The 14,769-nt window shown below is 41.7% G+C and overlaps 2 protein-coding genes across 2 annotated transcripts; both read right to left on the bottom strand.

Annotated features, from left to right (window-relative positions):
• Positions 1-1,530: 1,530 nt before the first annotated feature.
• Positions 1,531-6,435, bottom strand: LOC128112721 (protocadherin beta-14-like). The gene is given in 2 exon segments (XM_052741975.1): positions 1,531-2,865; positions 2,867-6,435. Coding segments are annotated over 2 exon segments (2,397 nt in total). The 5' UTR covers positions 4,898-6,435; the 3' UTR covers positions 1,531-2,499.
• Positions 6,436-6,487: 52 nt separating this feature from the next.
• On the bottom strand, positions 6,488-14,684 carry LOC128112727 (protocadherin beta-6-like). Its single transcript, XM_052741983.1, has one exon. The coding sequence runs from the start codon at positions 9,913-9,915 to the stop codon at positions 7,528-7,530; it is 2,388 nt and encodes a 795-aa protein (XP_052597943.1). The 5' UTR covers positions 9,916-14,684; the 3' UTR covers positions 6,488-7,527.
• Positions 14,685-14,769: the final 85 nt, after the last annotated feature.

Below are 14,769 nucleotides of genomic sequence, written 5' to 3'. Positions count from 1 at the left end.
ACATTTGATATTCATTATTGGTTATTTTTATGTGTTCAGCATATGTGAACTCTATGACATAATAGGTTTTATTACAGTGTTTTCATCTGTATCCAGTCCAGCATTATTTGCTCTTCTTTCTCCTTGTCTTTTCTTTGTTTTCTTTCTCTTCCCAAATACTCCCTGTGATGGTTAATCTTGATCCTAAACTTGACTGGATGAGCATCCTGAGAAAAATTTCTGGGACTGTCTGTGGTGGAGTTTCTAGATTGAGGTAATTGAGGTGGGAAGGTCCAGCCTACATGAGAGTGGCACTATTCCCTGGGCTGTGGTCTCAGACTGAATGAAAATGAGAAAGCTGAGAAGAAGCATTCATGTCTCTCTATGCTCTCTGACTGTGATGTCATGTCTGACTGCCCCACGGTGGACTGTACTCTTGGACAAAACGAACCCTTACTTCCTTAGGTTGCTTTTGGTGGTTATCTTGTCATGACAATGGGAAAAGTAATGAATAATCTCCCCCTTATACTTGCATGTCTTAAAAAACAACACATCCAGATTCTGCATAGGTGAGAAAGCATGGGGTACTTGTCTATTTTACTTTGGCTTATTTTACCTATAGTGATGATCTCCAATTCTACTTTTCTATAAGCAATGTCATTTCATTCTTCTTTGCAGATAAATAATACTGATATATATATATATACACACACATACATACATATATATAATATATATAAACACATCTTGTTTATCTATTGACTGGCACTCTTATGTAGCTGTTTCCTCCAATTTGAAATATTTGACTTATGAGATTCAGGAAGGTCACAAAAGTTTGAAGACTTGCTCAGGAAACTGCAAGGTTCCCAGTGCCCTTCCCCAAGACATATAAGTGTAAAAATTTGCAAGGAGATAGCAAATAGTCTTGGGTGGAACTGCTTGCAAGTTGGGAAGGGAGCTTGAGGGATTTAGATTTCAATAAAAGGGGAGTATATTTATATTCTATTTCAGTATCAAATCAGTATCACATAACTCATTCAAATTTCAAAGGCTTGTTATAGTAGTTTCTCCTATTACATGTCCTACACAATTCCATATGGTTTCTCACAGTAGTCATCCAAGGACCCAGGATGTGCTTTAATCAAGACTAGTGGGGAAAAGTAAATATTTTAAGATAGGCACCTTTACCTCAGATGATGTCATTTCCAGGTTTTTAGGGCCAACCATTCTAATGCTTCTAAAATTTCTGAGATATAAACAAGATTGGATATATATATATATAAAATCCAGGGCAATAAAAAGTGTCAGTTATGTAGTTATTAAGTGTCAGTTATTATCAAAGGAAAGCCAAAGACCAAATGGCTAAGCTACCGAATTTCACCAGATGTTTAAATTATAATATCAATTACTTAATTGATATTAGTTCTTTGTGTGTGGGTATGCATGGGCACCGGAAGGGGGCACTGGGTCTCCCTGTAGCTGGGATTCATGTCTATTGGGAGCCCCCAGACGTGTGCTGGGAACTGATGGAGTCATCTTTCCAGCCCCCGATAGTTTTAATCAGATGTTATAAGTTTATTGTAATTCACTTTTAGAGAACTGTTCTCATTTGTTAGTTTAGGTCTCATTTACATTCACATGAAGAATTTAATTACTTTTTTCTTCTTGATGCTGGGCATTGGATCTAGGGCACCAGCACGCTAAGCACATGTTCTTCCATTGACCCACACCTCAAGCTCCAGTAGATATATTTTAGAATAATGTTGACTTAATGCAAGTTTTCTGGTGAAAGCATACTAATGCATCTTCTTTGTACTTACTGTGTATGCATTAATTATGTAGAGTATATATCATGTTAAAAGGATGAGAATAAATATCTATACACCAACCATTCATGGAAAATTGGTCACAAGTATACCAATAAGTCTATCACTTTTTAATATAATGGACCGAGTTTTTCAGAATACCAAAAGATAGTTCAATTAAATTTTATCTATTTTGAAAGAAAATACTCAGTTTAGAAACATAAGCCTGATTAACCAATGGTTCATTTGCAGAAAGAAAACAGGGCTCTTGAGACCAGGCAACAGACTCATAGGATTTAGAAAATAACAAAAATGTTCACATAATTGAAAATTATTTTTGAAGCTGAAAGCCATCATTTACAATAGCGTTAAATTCACCCTAATGATAACCATAACTTTGAAACATGACTCCTTTGATTATAAGAAATAAATACACAGTCTCAACTACCAGGGACCTGAAAACATCTGTGACATTTTAAAAATTGTGATGAAAATAATACCACCCAGAAAGAACATTTTTGTAGCTACTTTGTGCCCTTGAGTGTAGTAAGATGACTAACCAAAAATGCAAGCAGTACTCGACAATTAGAAACAGCTATAAATGTGACTATTAGTAACGTGCTAATTCGCTCTTTACAATGAGCGAAAACTTGGAAAATTATATATGCATCGATGAAGACTTAGTAATTAATTACACAAGGTCAAAGTACGATTTCTAGTTAAACCCCAAATGATCTCTAAAATTGGAATTTTCCTCGCTGTTCCTATAAACCTCTTCATTCAAGAAGTTGGGAAGTACTGGTTTAAGAAATTTGAACTCATTTGTCCCAATACCTCCTGTCAGACACACCTCATACTGGTAGCTCTGGGACAGGGTCCCTGTGCCACTGACGTCCACCAGGTGACCAGGAAAGTGTCCCTCAGGCACAGAGCAGCCACCCAGAGAGGCCGCCCTGGCCCTCCTGCACAGCCTCACCCCCACAAACAGCAGCACAGACAAGAGGAAGATGGAAGACACAGAAGCCAAGGCAATGACCAGGTACAGTGTGAGCAAATCTTCATTGTCTTTCGCGGGGGTCGCGCGCCACCTCTGGCAGAGGCAGGTAGGGCTGAGAGAAGCCATCCACCAGCAGCACATGCAGAGTGACACTGGCAGACCTTGGAGGATCTCCATTGTCCTTGACCAGCAGCAGCAGCCTGTGCTTGGGAGCATCTCGCTCACTCAGCAGCCTGGAGGTGCGCACCTCGCCATTGTGAGCCCACACGCTGAACAGCCCAGGCTCCGTGGACTTGAGCAGCTGGAAGGACAGCCAGGCATTCTGTCCAGAGTCTCGGTCCACTGCCACCACCTTGGTGACCAGGTATCCTGGCTCTGCCGCCCTGGGCAGCAGCTCTGTGCAGGGTGCAGAGACGTTCTGCAGCGGGTAGAGCACGAAGGGTGCATTGTCGTTGGCGTCCAGCACCAGCACACGCACCAGCGCCTGGCTGCTGAGCTCAGGAGAGCCTTGGTCTGTGGAGCCCACGTGGAACTCGAAGGTCTGCAGGGCCTCATAGTCCAGCGCCCTGAGCGCGAACAGCTGCCCATTGTCGGCGTTGATGGAGATGAGCGAGTCTAGGGCCAGCTGCGGGTCGTGGGTGGGTAACAGAGAGTAGGTGATGTGGGCATTGGAGCCTGAGTCTGAGTCTGTGGCACTGATGGTGCCTATGTGCAGGGCAGGGCTGTTGTTCTCCTGGACAAACAGGGTGTAGGAGGTTTGTGTGAAGGCTGGAGCATTGTCATTGACATCGGACACCTGCACTGTTATGGTGTGCTGGGTTGTGAGCCTGGGTGTGCCCAGGTCGGTGACTGTGATGGTGATGTTGTACCCAGCTCTGCTCTCTCTGTCCAGTGCGCCTTCTGTTACCAAAGTGTAGAAATTTTCTTCAGTAGGCTTCAAGAGAAAGGGAAGATGGTCTTGTATGGAACAAACCATTTTCCCATTGTCTCCAGAGTCTGGATCTGAAATTCCAAAGATCGCGACTACAGTTTCAGGAGAGTTTTCTGGAATATCACTGATAAGTAATGACATGGTGAGTTCAGGGGCGTTGTCATTTACATCTGTCACGTCTATTACTACTGTGCATTTTCCTGAAAGACCTCCGCTATCAGAGGCCTGGATTTCCATGCGGTAAGATTGAATTTCTTCAAAGTCCAATAGTCTTCTTATTCTAATTTCTCCGGTATCTGTATTTATTTCAAAAGCCCGAAGGACTTCATTTGAGGATTGAAAAAGTGAGTAGGAGAGCTCCCCGTGTGTCCCAGCATCTAAATCTCTTGCTGAGACAGTGATGACAAGTGACCCCACGGGGCTGTTCTCTTGAACCTGCACCTCATAGAGCCCCTGGGCAAATTCAGGGGCATTGTCATTAATGTCCAGCACCACGATGAGAACCTGGGTAGTCCCAGTCTTGGGAGGTGACCCACCGTCCAGAGCTGTGAGGGTTAATCTCACCTCTGCCTGCTCCTCCCGGTCCAGCACTCTGTCCAGCACCAGCTCTGGGTATTTCCTGCCATCGCTGTGATTGCGGGTGAGAAGGTGGAAATCGGAGTTCATGCTGATTGTATAGTTCTGAACTGTGTTGCTACCGACGTCCAAATCTTGAGCTATTGTCAATGGAAACTTGGCCCCTGGATGGCTGCTTTCAGGGATTTTAAGGAGAATTTCATCTTCCATGAATTCTGGGGCATGGTCATTTACATCTTGGAGCTGTATTTCCCCCTGAATAAATTGCACTGGGCTTTTTAGTAACACCTGGAAATGGAGGGTGCACGGGTCCGTGCTCCCGCACAACTCCTCCCGATCCAATTTTTCTTTCAGGACCAAATTTCCACTCTTCTGTTCCAGCTGCAAGAGCTGTTTGTTACCTTTGTTAAGAATCTGGGCGCCCCTGATGACCAGATCCCTTAAGACCAATCCCAGATCTTTTGCAAGGTTGCCCACCAAAGAGCCCCTGTCTGTTTCCTCTAGAACCGAATACTTAATGGTCGCACTGCCTGCCTCCCACAATAGTAACAGAAAGACAATGGCGGTCACTTGCCTTTTCTGTAGTGCCCTGTGGAGTGGTGTTTCCATCGTCCCTCAGGTCCAAAAGACACAGCAGTTAATCACACAAGAACTGCTTTGTGAGCAGCTGAGGGATCTTGGCTCAATAATTTTGAGCTTCTTTTCTTTTTAGCATTGCTAGACACGGTGTATCTGCCTCTCTGAAAGGGTCTATCGGCAGAAATTTAAAAAGCTTCCTTTCTCAGCTGCAAGAAATGGCTCCGCTTTTACAGGCGTGAATTCTGCAGGTTTTCGTTTTCTTAGCCTGCAGCGCCACCAAGCGTTCGGCTTTACAACTTCAGATAATTTTTGTTTCTAAGTGCTCTGTAAGGACTAAAATGCTCAGGGTTTAGGTCAAAGTGTTCTATTCTCTCCTTTCTCGCTCCTTTGCCCCTAAGCCTCATTTGGCATCCTTGAGACAGCTAATCTGTGTGACAGAAATATGTATCTTCCTCAAAAAAGGTACAAACTCAGTACAGAAAGCTCTGGATTGTCATTCATTTAACAATTGTTTGTCTGTACAGGTATTCATTTAGTTTCTGACCATAGCACCATGGAGGAAACACAAAATAGCTTGCTCTTGGAGGAGTTTTCATTCTATTATAAAAGTTATTAATTTTTCTGATTTAGAATAAAAACATCATTTAAAATATCCAGTTTCTAATTTCCAAATGGCAATGTGTCTATAACTCAAGAAGGGAAACTAAAATGTGTGTTTTGTTTGATTGTTTCTCTCTGTGTGGTGTACAGTCTTAGGAGCTTTCCTTCATAAATGTTCTATATGTAATGACCAATAAAATCAAATGGCAATGATCACTTGTTTTGTAAGTAGTCAATTCTGGCTCAGAGTTCAACTGCCTCTTCTACAAACACGAAGAGGATATTGAAGTCAACAAAGTAAAAATGATCCTTTATGGGGAAGGATTTTGATCTGTCTGCCTTGGGTAGAGGACCTTTGGCCTGTGGAAGCTGAGTAATTGAAAAACACTCAAGTTCCAACCAGAGCTGTGTGGTCGGAGTGAAAGAAGCAAATCCCTCTCCCAAGAAAAAGGATACTATTTGAAGGACAGAGCAAGCATTCCAGAATCCTAAAGAGTAAATGCTTCATTTGCCCATTATAGTTTATTATGATTAATGTTAAAAGTAAAATATTCACCAACCACCTTACTATAATTTGCCTTCCTTTGACAGAAATTTGAAAAGAACGTTTTTCATAAACTATAACCTACAAAACAAGGCTAAGAATATAAATGGCTTTGTAGTTAATAAATGATGTTTATAGAATGTTAGAGGAGAAAATATGGATACTTGAGAAAGGTGAAATTTAGAAAATATAACTTGGATTTGACAAAATAACTTTGAATTCTCAAACTGTTAGACAAAACAAAATAAAATGTGCCCTCCTGAATTTTATGCTTAACAATAGAACGTAGAGTGTTCAGAAAGATATTTTCTGTATTGAAGGAAAGAAGATAGTGTCAGTAAGCACTACTGTTTTAAATTTCATGTAATTGTAATTAAAATAAAAACTTCACTCATTGGCAAAGGCACATTGTTGTGAGAGAATATTAGCATTTCTTTGTAGACAATGTATTTTTTTTTTCAAAAAAAGGACTGCTGGACAGTTCAGCAAATATTTATTCAGCATTTGTAAATACCTTGATGCTAAAAGATCATACTGCTCTTACACAAGGCTCACAAACTATTGATAGTTTAGAAAAATCTATATTCAAGGATACATTAACTATTAAGATATACTGAAACATAATTATGCATAAATAAGGTATGTGTCTTAGCACTTAGATTTCCTTACTTTTATATTTAGAGGTGCACATAAATAACTAGCTACCCCCAAATGAGACTAAATTTGCAAAATTCAGAAATATCAAATATTCACATTTAAAGTATTCCTACACACTAATAGGGAAATTAATTTAATCACTTGTTTCAAATGCAATCTCAAAGGCTTTACATGGTCATATATTTAAAAGATCATTTGATTTCAAATTTTACTGAAGAGTATTTTTCCCTTAAATTGTTAAACACAGGTTAGTGCCACTAACTTAAAAACATAAAAAGCATAATAGAGAAACTAGTGGAATCTCCAGAAACTGACTTTTTAAAAGTATAATCTTGGCTGGGCAGTGGTGGCGCATGCCTTAAATCCCAGCACTTGGGAGGCAGAGACAGGAAGATCTCTGAATTTGAGGCCAACCTGGTCTATAGAGAGAGTTCCAGGACAGTCAGGGCTACACAGAGAAACCCTGTCTTGAAAAAAGGGTATAATATCAAGAATATTAGCAACAGGACAGGCAAGACCAGGCATGATGACAAAGGTCTCTAATCATAGCACTAAGGCGACAGAGGCAAGTGGGTCTCTGAGTTTCAGGCCAGCCAGTTCTACATAGCAAGATTCCGACGACCACAGGCTACAAAGTGAGAGCATGTCTCAAAAATAGAAAAAATAAGTAAATAAAAAGGTTGACAGTTTAGCTCTGAGGTTGAGTTTCCCTAACAGGCATGAGCCACTGAATTTCAGTTCCAGGAAATATTATAAAAAGTAATACCAAATGCCTCACACAACATACATAAATAGCATGCAGATTCAGGTTAAAAGGTATTTCTAAGCTTAGACAGAATTTACTACTACACTACGGTATTTAGATGAATAGAAAGCTATTCCAAAGAGTAGGAGTTTCCTCTGTTTTCCTCTCAGATTCCAAAGAAGGGAAGTGGGGGTTAATTGCCTTTAGAAATTTGAACTCACCAGTCCCAGAGTCTCCCCTCAGACACACCTCATACTGGTAGCTCTGGGACAGGGTCCCTGCCCCGCTGACATCCACCAGGTGACCAGGAAAGTGTCCCTCAGGAACAGAGCAGCCACCCAGAGAGGCCGCCCTGGCCCTCCTGCACAGCCTCATCCCCACAAACAGCAGCACAGACAAGAGGAAGAGGGAAGACACAGAAGCCAAGGCAATGACCAGGTACAGAGTGAGCGCGTCCTCGTCCTGTGTTACATCCTGCGCCACCTCTGGCAGAGGCAGGTAGGGCTGAGAGAAGCCATCCACCAGCAGCACATGCAGAGTGACACTGGCAGACCTTGGAGGATCTCCATTGTCCTTGACCAGCAGCAGCAGCCTGTGCTTGGGAGCATCGCGCTCACTCAGCAGCCTGGAGGTGCGCACCTCGCCATTGTGAGCCCACACGCTGAACAGCCCGGGCTCCGTGGCCTTGAGCAGCTGGAAGGACAGCCAGGCATTCTGTCCAGAGTCGCGGTCCACTGCCACCACCTTGGTGACCAGGTATCCTGGCTCTGCCGCCCTGGGCAGCAGCTCTGTGCAGGGTGCAGAGGCGTTCTGCAGCGGGTAGAGCACGAAGGGCGCATTGTCATTGGCGTCCAGCACCAGCACTCGCACCAGCGCCTGGCTGCTGAGCGCAGGAGAGCCTTGGTCTGTGGCGCCCACCTGGAACTCGAAGGTCTGCAGGGCCTCATAGTCCAGCGCCCTGAGCGCGAACAGCTGCCCATTGTCTGCGTTGATGGAGATGAGCGAGGAGAGAGCCAGCTGCGGGTCGTGGGTGGGCACCAGAGAGTAGGTGATGTGGGCATTGGAGCCTGAGTCTGAGTCTGTGGCGCTGATGGTGCCTATGTGCAGGGCGGGGCTGTTGTTCTCCTGGACAAACAGGGTGTAGGAGGTTTGTGTGAAGGCGGGGGCGTTGTCGTTGATATCTGAGACCTGCACTGTTATAGTGTGCTGTGTTGTGAGCCTGGGTGTGCCCATGTCGGTGACTGTGATGGTGATGTTGTACTCAGCTCTGCTCTCTCTGTCCAGTGCCCCATCTGTTTCCAAAGTATAGAAATTCTCCATGGATGGTCTTAGGAGAAATGGAAGATTGTCATCTATGGAACACGTAACCTCCTGGTTATTTTCTGAGTCTGCATCTGAAACGCTGAATACTGCCACTATGATGCTTGGCAAATTTTCAGGGATGGGGCTGTTGAGTGAGGATAGGATCACTTCGGGAGCATTGTCATTCACATCCAATACTTGCACGACTAAAGAGCACTTTCCTGTTAGCCCACCACCATCTATGGCCTCAACACCCACATGGTAGGACTGAAATGCTTCAAAATCCAACGTGCTTCTCAGTCGAATCTCCCCTGTCTTTGTGTTTATTACAAAAGGCTCGTTAACATCATCATCTTGCAACAGTGCGTAAGAAACCTCTCCAAAGGATCCTGTATCGAAATCTCTTGCTGAGAGGGTAATAAGCAGTGTGCCTATGGGGTTGTTCTCTGGGACTTGGACCTCATAGAGCTCCTGAGCAAATTCCGGAGTGTTGTCATTAATATCTAAGACAAGTATTTGAATCTCAGTGGTCCCTGATCTGGGCGGAGACCCGCCATCCACTGCAGTAAGTGTTAGTCTGAGCTGAGCCTGCTCCTCACGGTCCAGTGCCTTGTCCAGCACTAGCTCAGGGAACTTCTTGCCATCGCTGCGGCTGCGAGTGAGTACGTGGAAGTGAGGGTTGTCGCTGACAGTGTAACTCTGAATGCTGTGGCTGCCAGTGTCTAAGTCCTGCGCCATTTTCAAAGGGAATATCTTTCCCGGTGCAGTTATTTCTGATATTTTAAGGAGCACCTCTCTGGCAGGAAACTCTGGGGCGTGGTCATTTATATCTATAACTCTCAATGCAGCCTGATAAAACTGCAAAGGATTTTTTAGTAACACCTGGAAAGGCAGCATGCAAGGCTCCGTGGAGCCGCACAGCTCTTCCCGGTCTAGCTTTTCATTTAGCACCAAATCGTCGGTCTGTGGGTCAAGCTGCAAATACTGTCTGTTCCCCTTGAAAACCACTCTAGCGCCACGAGCAGCCAATTCTCCCACCCTTAGTCCCAAGTCCTTAGTCAGATTGGCCACAAAGATGCCGCTTTCTGTCTCCTCCAGCATGGCATACTGAATTGATTCTGAACCCACCTCCCACAAAAGCATCAATGTAATTAAAATCATCACTTGCCTTGCCTTGCCCCGCTCCTTTGTTTGTGGCATCTCTAGTGTTAGGTCTGGTACAGGAGGGAAAAATCCCTTTCAGCTCTTAATCACGGAGGTAACTTTGGCCTTCCGGAAAGTCTTTGCTGTGGAATTTTTTGATTTGATCTTACAAGTTCCCGGTGACTCCTCTTCTCCAGAATGCTTTTGTCTTAGCTTCAGCAGCGAACGGTTCTGTATTTTGCTTCAGTTTCTAGGCAAACCAGGGAGTCCAAGGACTCTAAAGACTTCTTTCTCATTCTCTTAGCCTACACCGCCACCATGCGTTCAAATCAATAACTTCATGAGCTATTTTCAGATAAACACTGAACGTAATAAAGACTGATCATTATAAAGACTTTTATCCAAATCTGGGCATTATAAAGATTTTTAAGTTGAGTCAATGTTTCTCAAACTGACTGTGTAAAGGGTTTCTTAGGGGTCTTGATTATGTGTGCATACTTGTGTTTTTGTTTTTAAGTTGGTTTTCAAGCTCACTCTAGATCTTGAGTCAAACTGTCTGCTGATCTAAGGGGAGGCCATACTTCAGTCTTTCATGTGTGGTAACATCTAAGAATCACTCTTCTGGCCATTCAAACTGCTCACAATCCACTATGATTCTTTAGCAGTGCAACTGATCTCTGATGAGAGCTATAAATTCATGAGTTTAAGAGGTACACTGTTTGTCTCAGTAAACACATCAACAAATTATTAAAATGTGAAAGTTGGTCAGAAACATCAATGTTGAATTAGACATTAAGTTCTCTAAAATACATGACTCATAAATGGCATGAACAACAGAATTACTTTGCTACAAGGCCACATGAGAACAGTAATGGTAATCATAAGGCTATTGAGGGGGAAACTGTGGCCAAAAGGTACATATGATTGCAATATCTAAACAAAGCTCAATAATTTAAAATAAGAATTAGGAGCAATTGATATATGTCATAAAAACTTTAAGATTTAACTTTATTTCTAAGTGAATAGAACTAGTCATAGTTTTGAGAAATCCAAGTGTTTTACTATAACCTTTCATTGGACAAAATGTCCCCATGTTGGTTGACCAAAGACCAAAGTTATTAGAAATGGCATGATACAGAAGATGACATTCAAGAATGCTCAGTGGTGCACAACTGTAATCCCAGAACTTGGGGGTCTGAGACAGAAGGATAGCAAGTTTGAGGCAAGAAAGACTGTGTCTCAAAAAACAATAAACAGACGCAGACAACGTGAAAGGGGTCACAGTTAAATACACCATGGAATTCAGTGACTGAATATCATGGTTATATTCTGTTATTGCCTTGTCCTTTACTGATCACATACATTGGAAAGTGTCTTTAAATATCACTTAAAATGTGAGTGAGTACACATACAAGAGTATAAGATATTCTAAATATAGTTGATTTTCGATGGAGTTTGTATTTACTTAAAGATAAATTCTATTAAGGCTGAGAATACTTAACTTCACATAAGAGCCATGACAATAGGAGATGGGAAATTAGAACATATTTAAAATATTTCTAAGTAAAATAAATAAAATTAAAATCTGATGGTTGAAGTCATCTTATAGTTAGAAATCACATATGTGCATCCAATGGACTGAAGAGAATGAAAATATCAATATCACAATCCTCCAAGGTTTATTCGAAAAACCATTTCTGAGTATGGATGTTTCTTGAGTATGTGAATAGCAAATGGAACTAATGGAGTAAAACCAAGAGTCATAAAGACTGTGGATGGGTTTGGTCATTTCTAGATCATTTCTAAACATTCCTTCCGAATGGTGTCATGGTTGCTTAGTAATGTTTGTTGGTTGGATTGGCCTGAGGAGCACCAAGATTGGCAAAGCTAATCTCCTGCAGTGTGGAATCCCATAGTCTGAAGTCAGAATTGGAGAAGATTCCAGTTTAACAGCATACGTATCTCCCGAAGTCCTTTATTCACTCTGTGTGGCTACAGTAGCACCAGGTGTCTTCAAATATGGCTTATAAAACATTCTCAATGTCAAAACAAATTTTCATCAGCATTACAGCGTGTGTTAAACTCAATCTAGACAAAGAAAGTTCCTTTAAAAGCATTGGTACTTATGTGGTAATATCTTGATATTACCCCCAAAGACACCAGTTGACCATGTCAAGTGACTCCCTTTTTATAGAAATTACATTTTATAGTACATTGTATTAGATCTTCACAGAAGAATGCATCTTTGCTTGCTCTCTTTTTCTTTTGAATAGAGTCAAGTTGATTTTACTTCCCAAAAGCCTGTTTTCCCAAGGAGATATTAAACACTTTGGTCATGAGAAATGTCTAACACAAAAAAGGAAATGAGATAAACTTCTACATAGACATTACTCAGATTTAAAATATTACCTTGTTTCCCTTGTGATTTTCCTTCCCCTCTGTTGCCAACAAATACTTGCTTTTCTATGCCCCCTTTTCTTTTATTGTAAATAGATTCTGCTCTTATATAATGTATCCTGAACACAGCTTCACCTCCCTCCACTCCTCCCAGCTTCCCCTTTTCCCAGATCCACCCTCCAGCTTCCCTTCAGAAAAGAACAGGCCTCCAACAACCAAACAGGACAAAACAGGATACAATCAGTCAAGGCAAAAGCCCTCATATCTGACTCAGCTGGACAAAGCAATCCAATAAGAGAGCAAGGGTCCCAACAGCAGATGAAAGAGTCAGAGGCACCCCCCTACTGTTAGGAGTCCTACAGAATATCAATACAACAGCCATAACATATGCAGAGGACCTGGAGCAGACCCATGCAGGCCCTGTGCTTGCTGCTTCAGACTCTGAGAGTCCATATGAGCCCTACTTAGTTGATACAGTGGGCCATGTTCCCCTTCATCCCCTCTGACTCCTACAATATTTCCTCCTCCTCTTCTGTGAGATTCCCTGAGCTCTGAGCTCCAAGCTCCAAGCTGACTCAATTATGGCCCGTTTTTTAAGGTAACATTTACAGAAATTGAAATTCACCAACCTTGACCATTTTAACATGTGTGGGATGTTGGCAAGCTTTAGAATGAAACAGATGTTAAAAAAAGAATAAAAATGCCATTCATTAAATCCATTAAAAATTAAACTATTATTAACAAAACACTAAAAGAAGCTTTTGGTTTAATTAAATAAGTGTTCAATGCAGTGACAGAGTTATAAGTAAAGATTGGGAACTTGAGGTCATTTTAAGTGTGCTTCTTAGCGTACACAATTAGCAATCATTACAGATCACCTAAATACTGAAATACTTAGTGAACTAAGGCTGACAACACAAAATTGAGAAATCATATTAAGTGAAATTATTCACCCTTCTAAAATCTGGAAGCTTAAGATGAAAGGATTGGCAGGGATAATTTTATTGTGTGGTTTCTGTCTTTTCCTCACAGATTACTTCTTCCTCTGGTATCTTCACTTGATTGCCATCTGTGTCTCTCTCTCTTCCCCTCTCTTCCTTTGTCCCTCTCTAAACGTTTCTTAAAGACACCAAATCCCTTGTTATTAAGGGTCTAGCCTAACCACACATTGTAATATAATAATCTCATTAGAAGCGTTATCTGTGCTGGGTGTGGTGGCACACAACTTTAAACCCAACACTTGAGAGGCAGAAGCTGGAGGATCTCTGTGAGTTTAAAGCTGGCCTGGTCTACAGAATGAGTTTCAGGTCTTCCAGGACTGTGTGGTAAGATCACCCCTCAAAAAGAGAAGAAAAAGTCCTATGTAATAGCACCAGCTTTCATGGTAGTAGGTACCAGGGCTCAAATATATAAACCTTGAGGGTGCTAACAATTCAGCTGATCATAGTTAAAAATATTTCTTAGGAATAAACAAGTTGGTTAACATTTTTTAAAAGGTTTGAAAGTGCTTTTGAACTTGGAAGATGTTGTGATGGTGTAAAAACACCTGTTTGCACATGCACGAAGACTCTGGTTCAAGTCCCGAGAACTCATATAAGGACTAGACACTCATGTCAGGAACATCTATATTTCCAAGTTCTCCTTTAGGGACATGGGAGGAAGACACAAGAGAATCCCTAGAAGCTCTGGGACCAGCTAGGCTGGTGTGTGCAGTAGAAAAGTAGCTATGAGGCCCTGTCTGAAATAAGGTGGAAGGCTATCCCAAAGTTGTCTTCTGACCTCCACAAATGTATTGGTCCAAACATGCCTGCATTGTATACACACACACACACACACACACACACACACACACACACACACACACACACAGTGGTTGCCAATGAGAACAGGTTTTGGAAAGAATGTAGACAAAGTTGTAAATGAAAATATTGCTATTTGTAGTGCAAGTTGGTTCAACCAATTTGGAAACCCGGTTGGAAATATCTACTGAAAGTTTAGTTATACAACTCTATCCCTAAGAAGTGGGTGTCCATCACAAATGCAAATATACACCTAGTCAAAATACATATGTAAGAATATTCATAATATTATTTAAAACAACCAAACCTTATACTGACAAATGAATAATTTAGTAATAGATTGTGGCATACTCAACCAGAATAATTTATGTCAATAGTAATAATGAAATAACATTAAAGCAGTATTATGCACACATTTCATAAACACAATAGAGAGTGAAAGAAATGTAACACAAAGCAGCTGGTACCCTCCTACAAGGAATTTACATAAACTCCAAAGTGGCAAGATAACAGAACTGGAAGTCAGTGTGTTTGCTGTGCAAGGGCCAATAGTGGTTGTAAAGCATCATTTATGCGGCACCTGGGATGTTAGTGATGCTTTATTTTTACATGGCACTAGTGGTGGGATGTGTTCTTACCTTGTGAAAACACATTTAGCTGAACATTAAGGGTTAACTTTCTGTTTTTACCACAGGGATCAAGACTGACAAAAGAA

The sequence above is a fragment of the Peromyscus californicus genome, unplaced genomic scaffold, assembly GCF_007827085.1.
Source record: "Peromyscus californicus insignis strain IS unplaced genomic scaffold, ASM782708v3 Scaffold_17__1_contigs__length_78620276, whole genome shotgun sequence".
Taxonomy (NCBI): Eukaryota; Metazoa; Chordata; class Mammalia; order Rodentia; family Cricetidae; genus Peromyscus; species Peromyscus californicus.
This window is presented reverse-complemented; position numbering and strand designations above follow the sequence as displayed.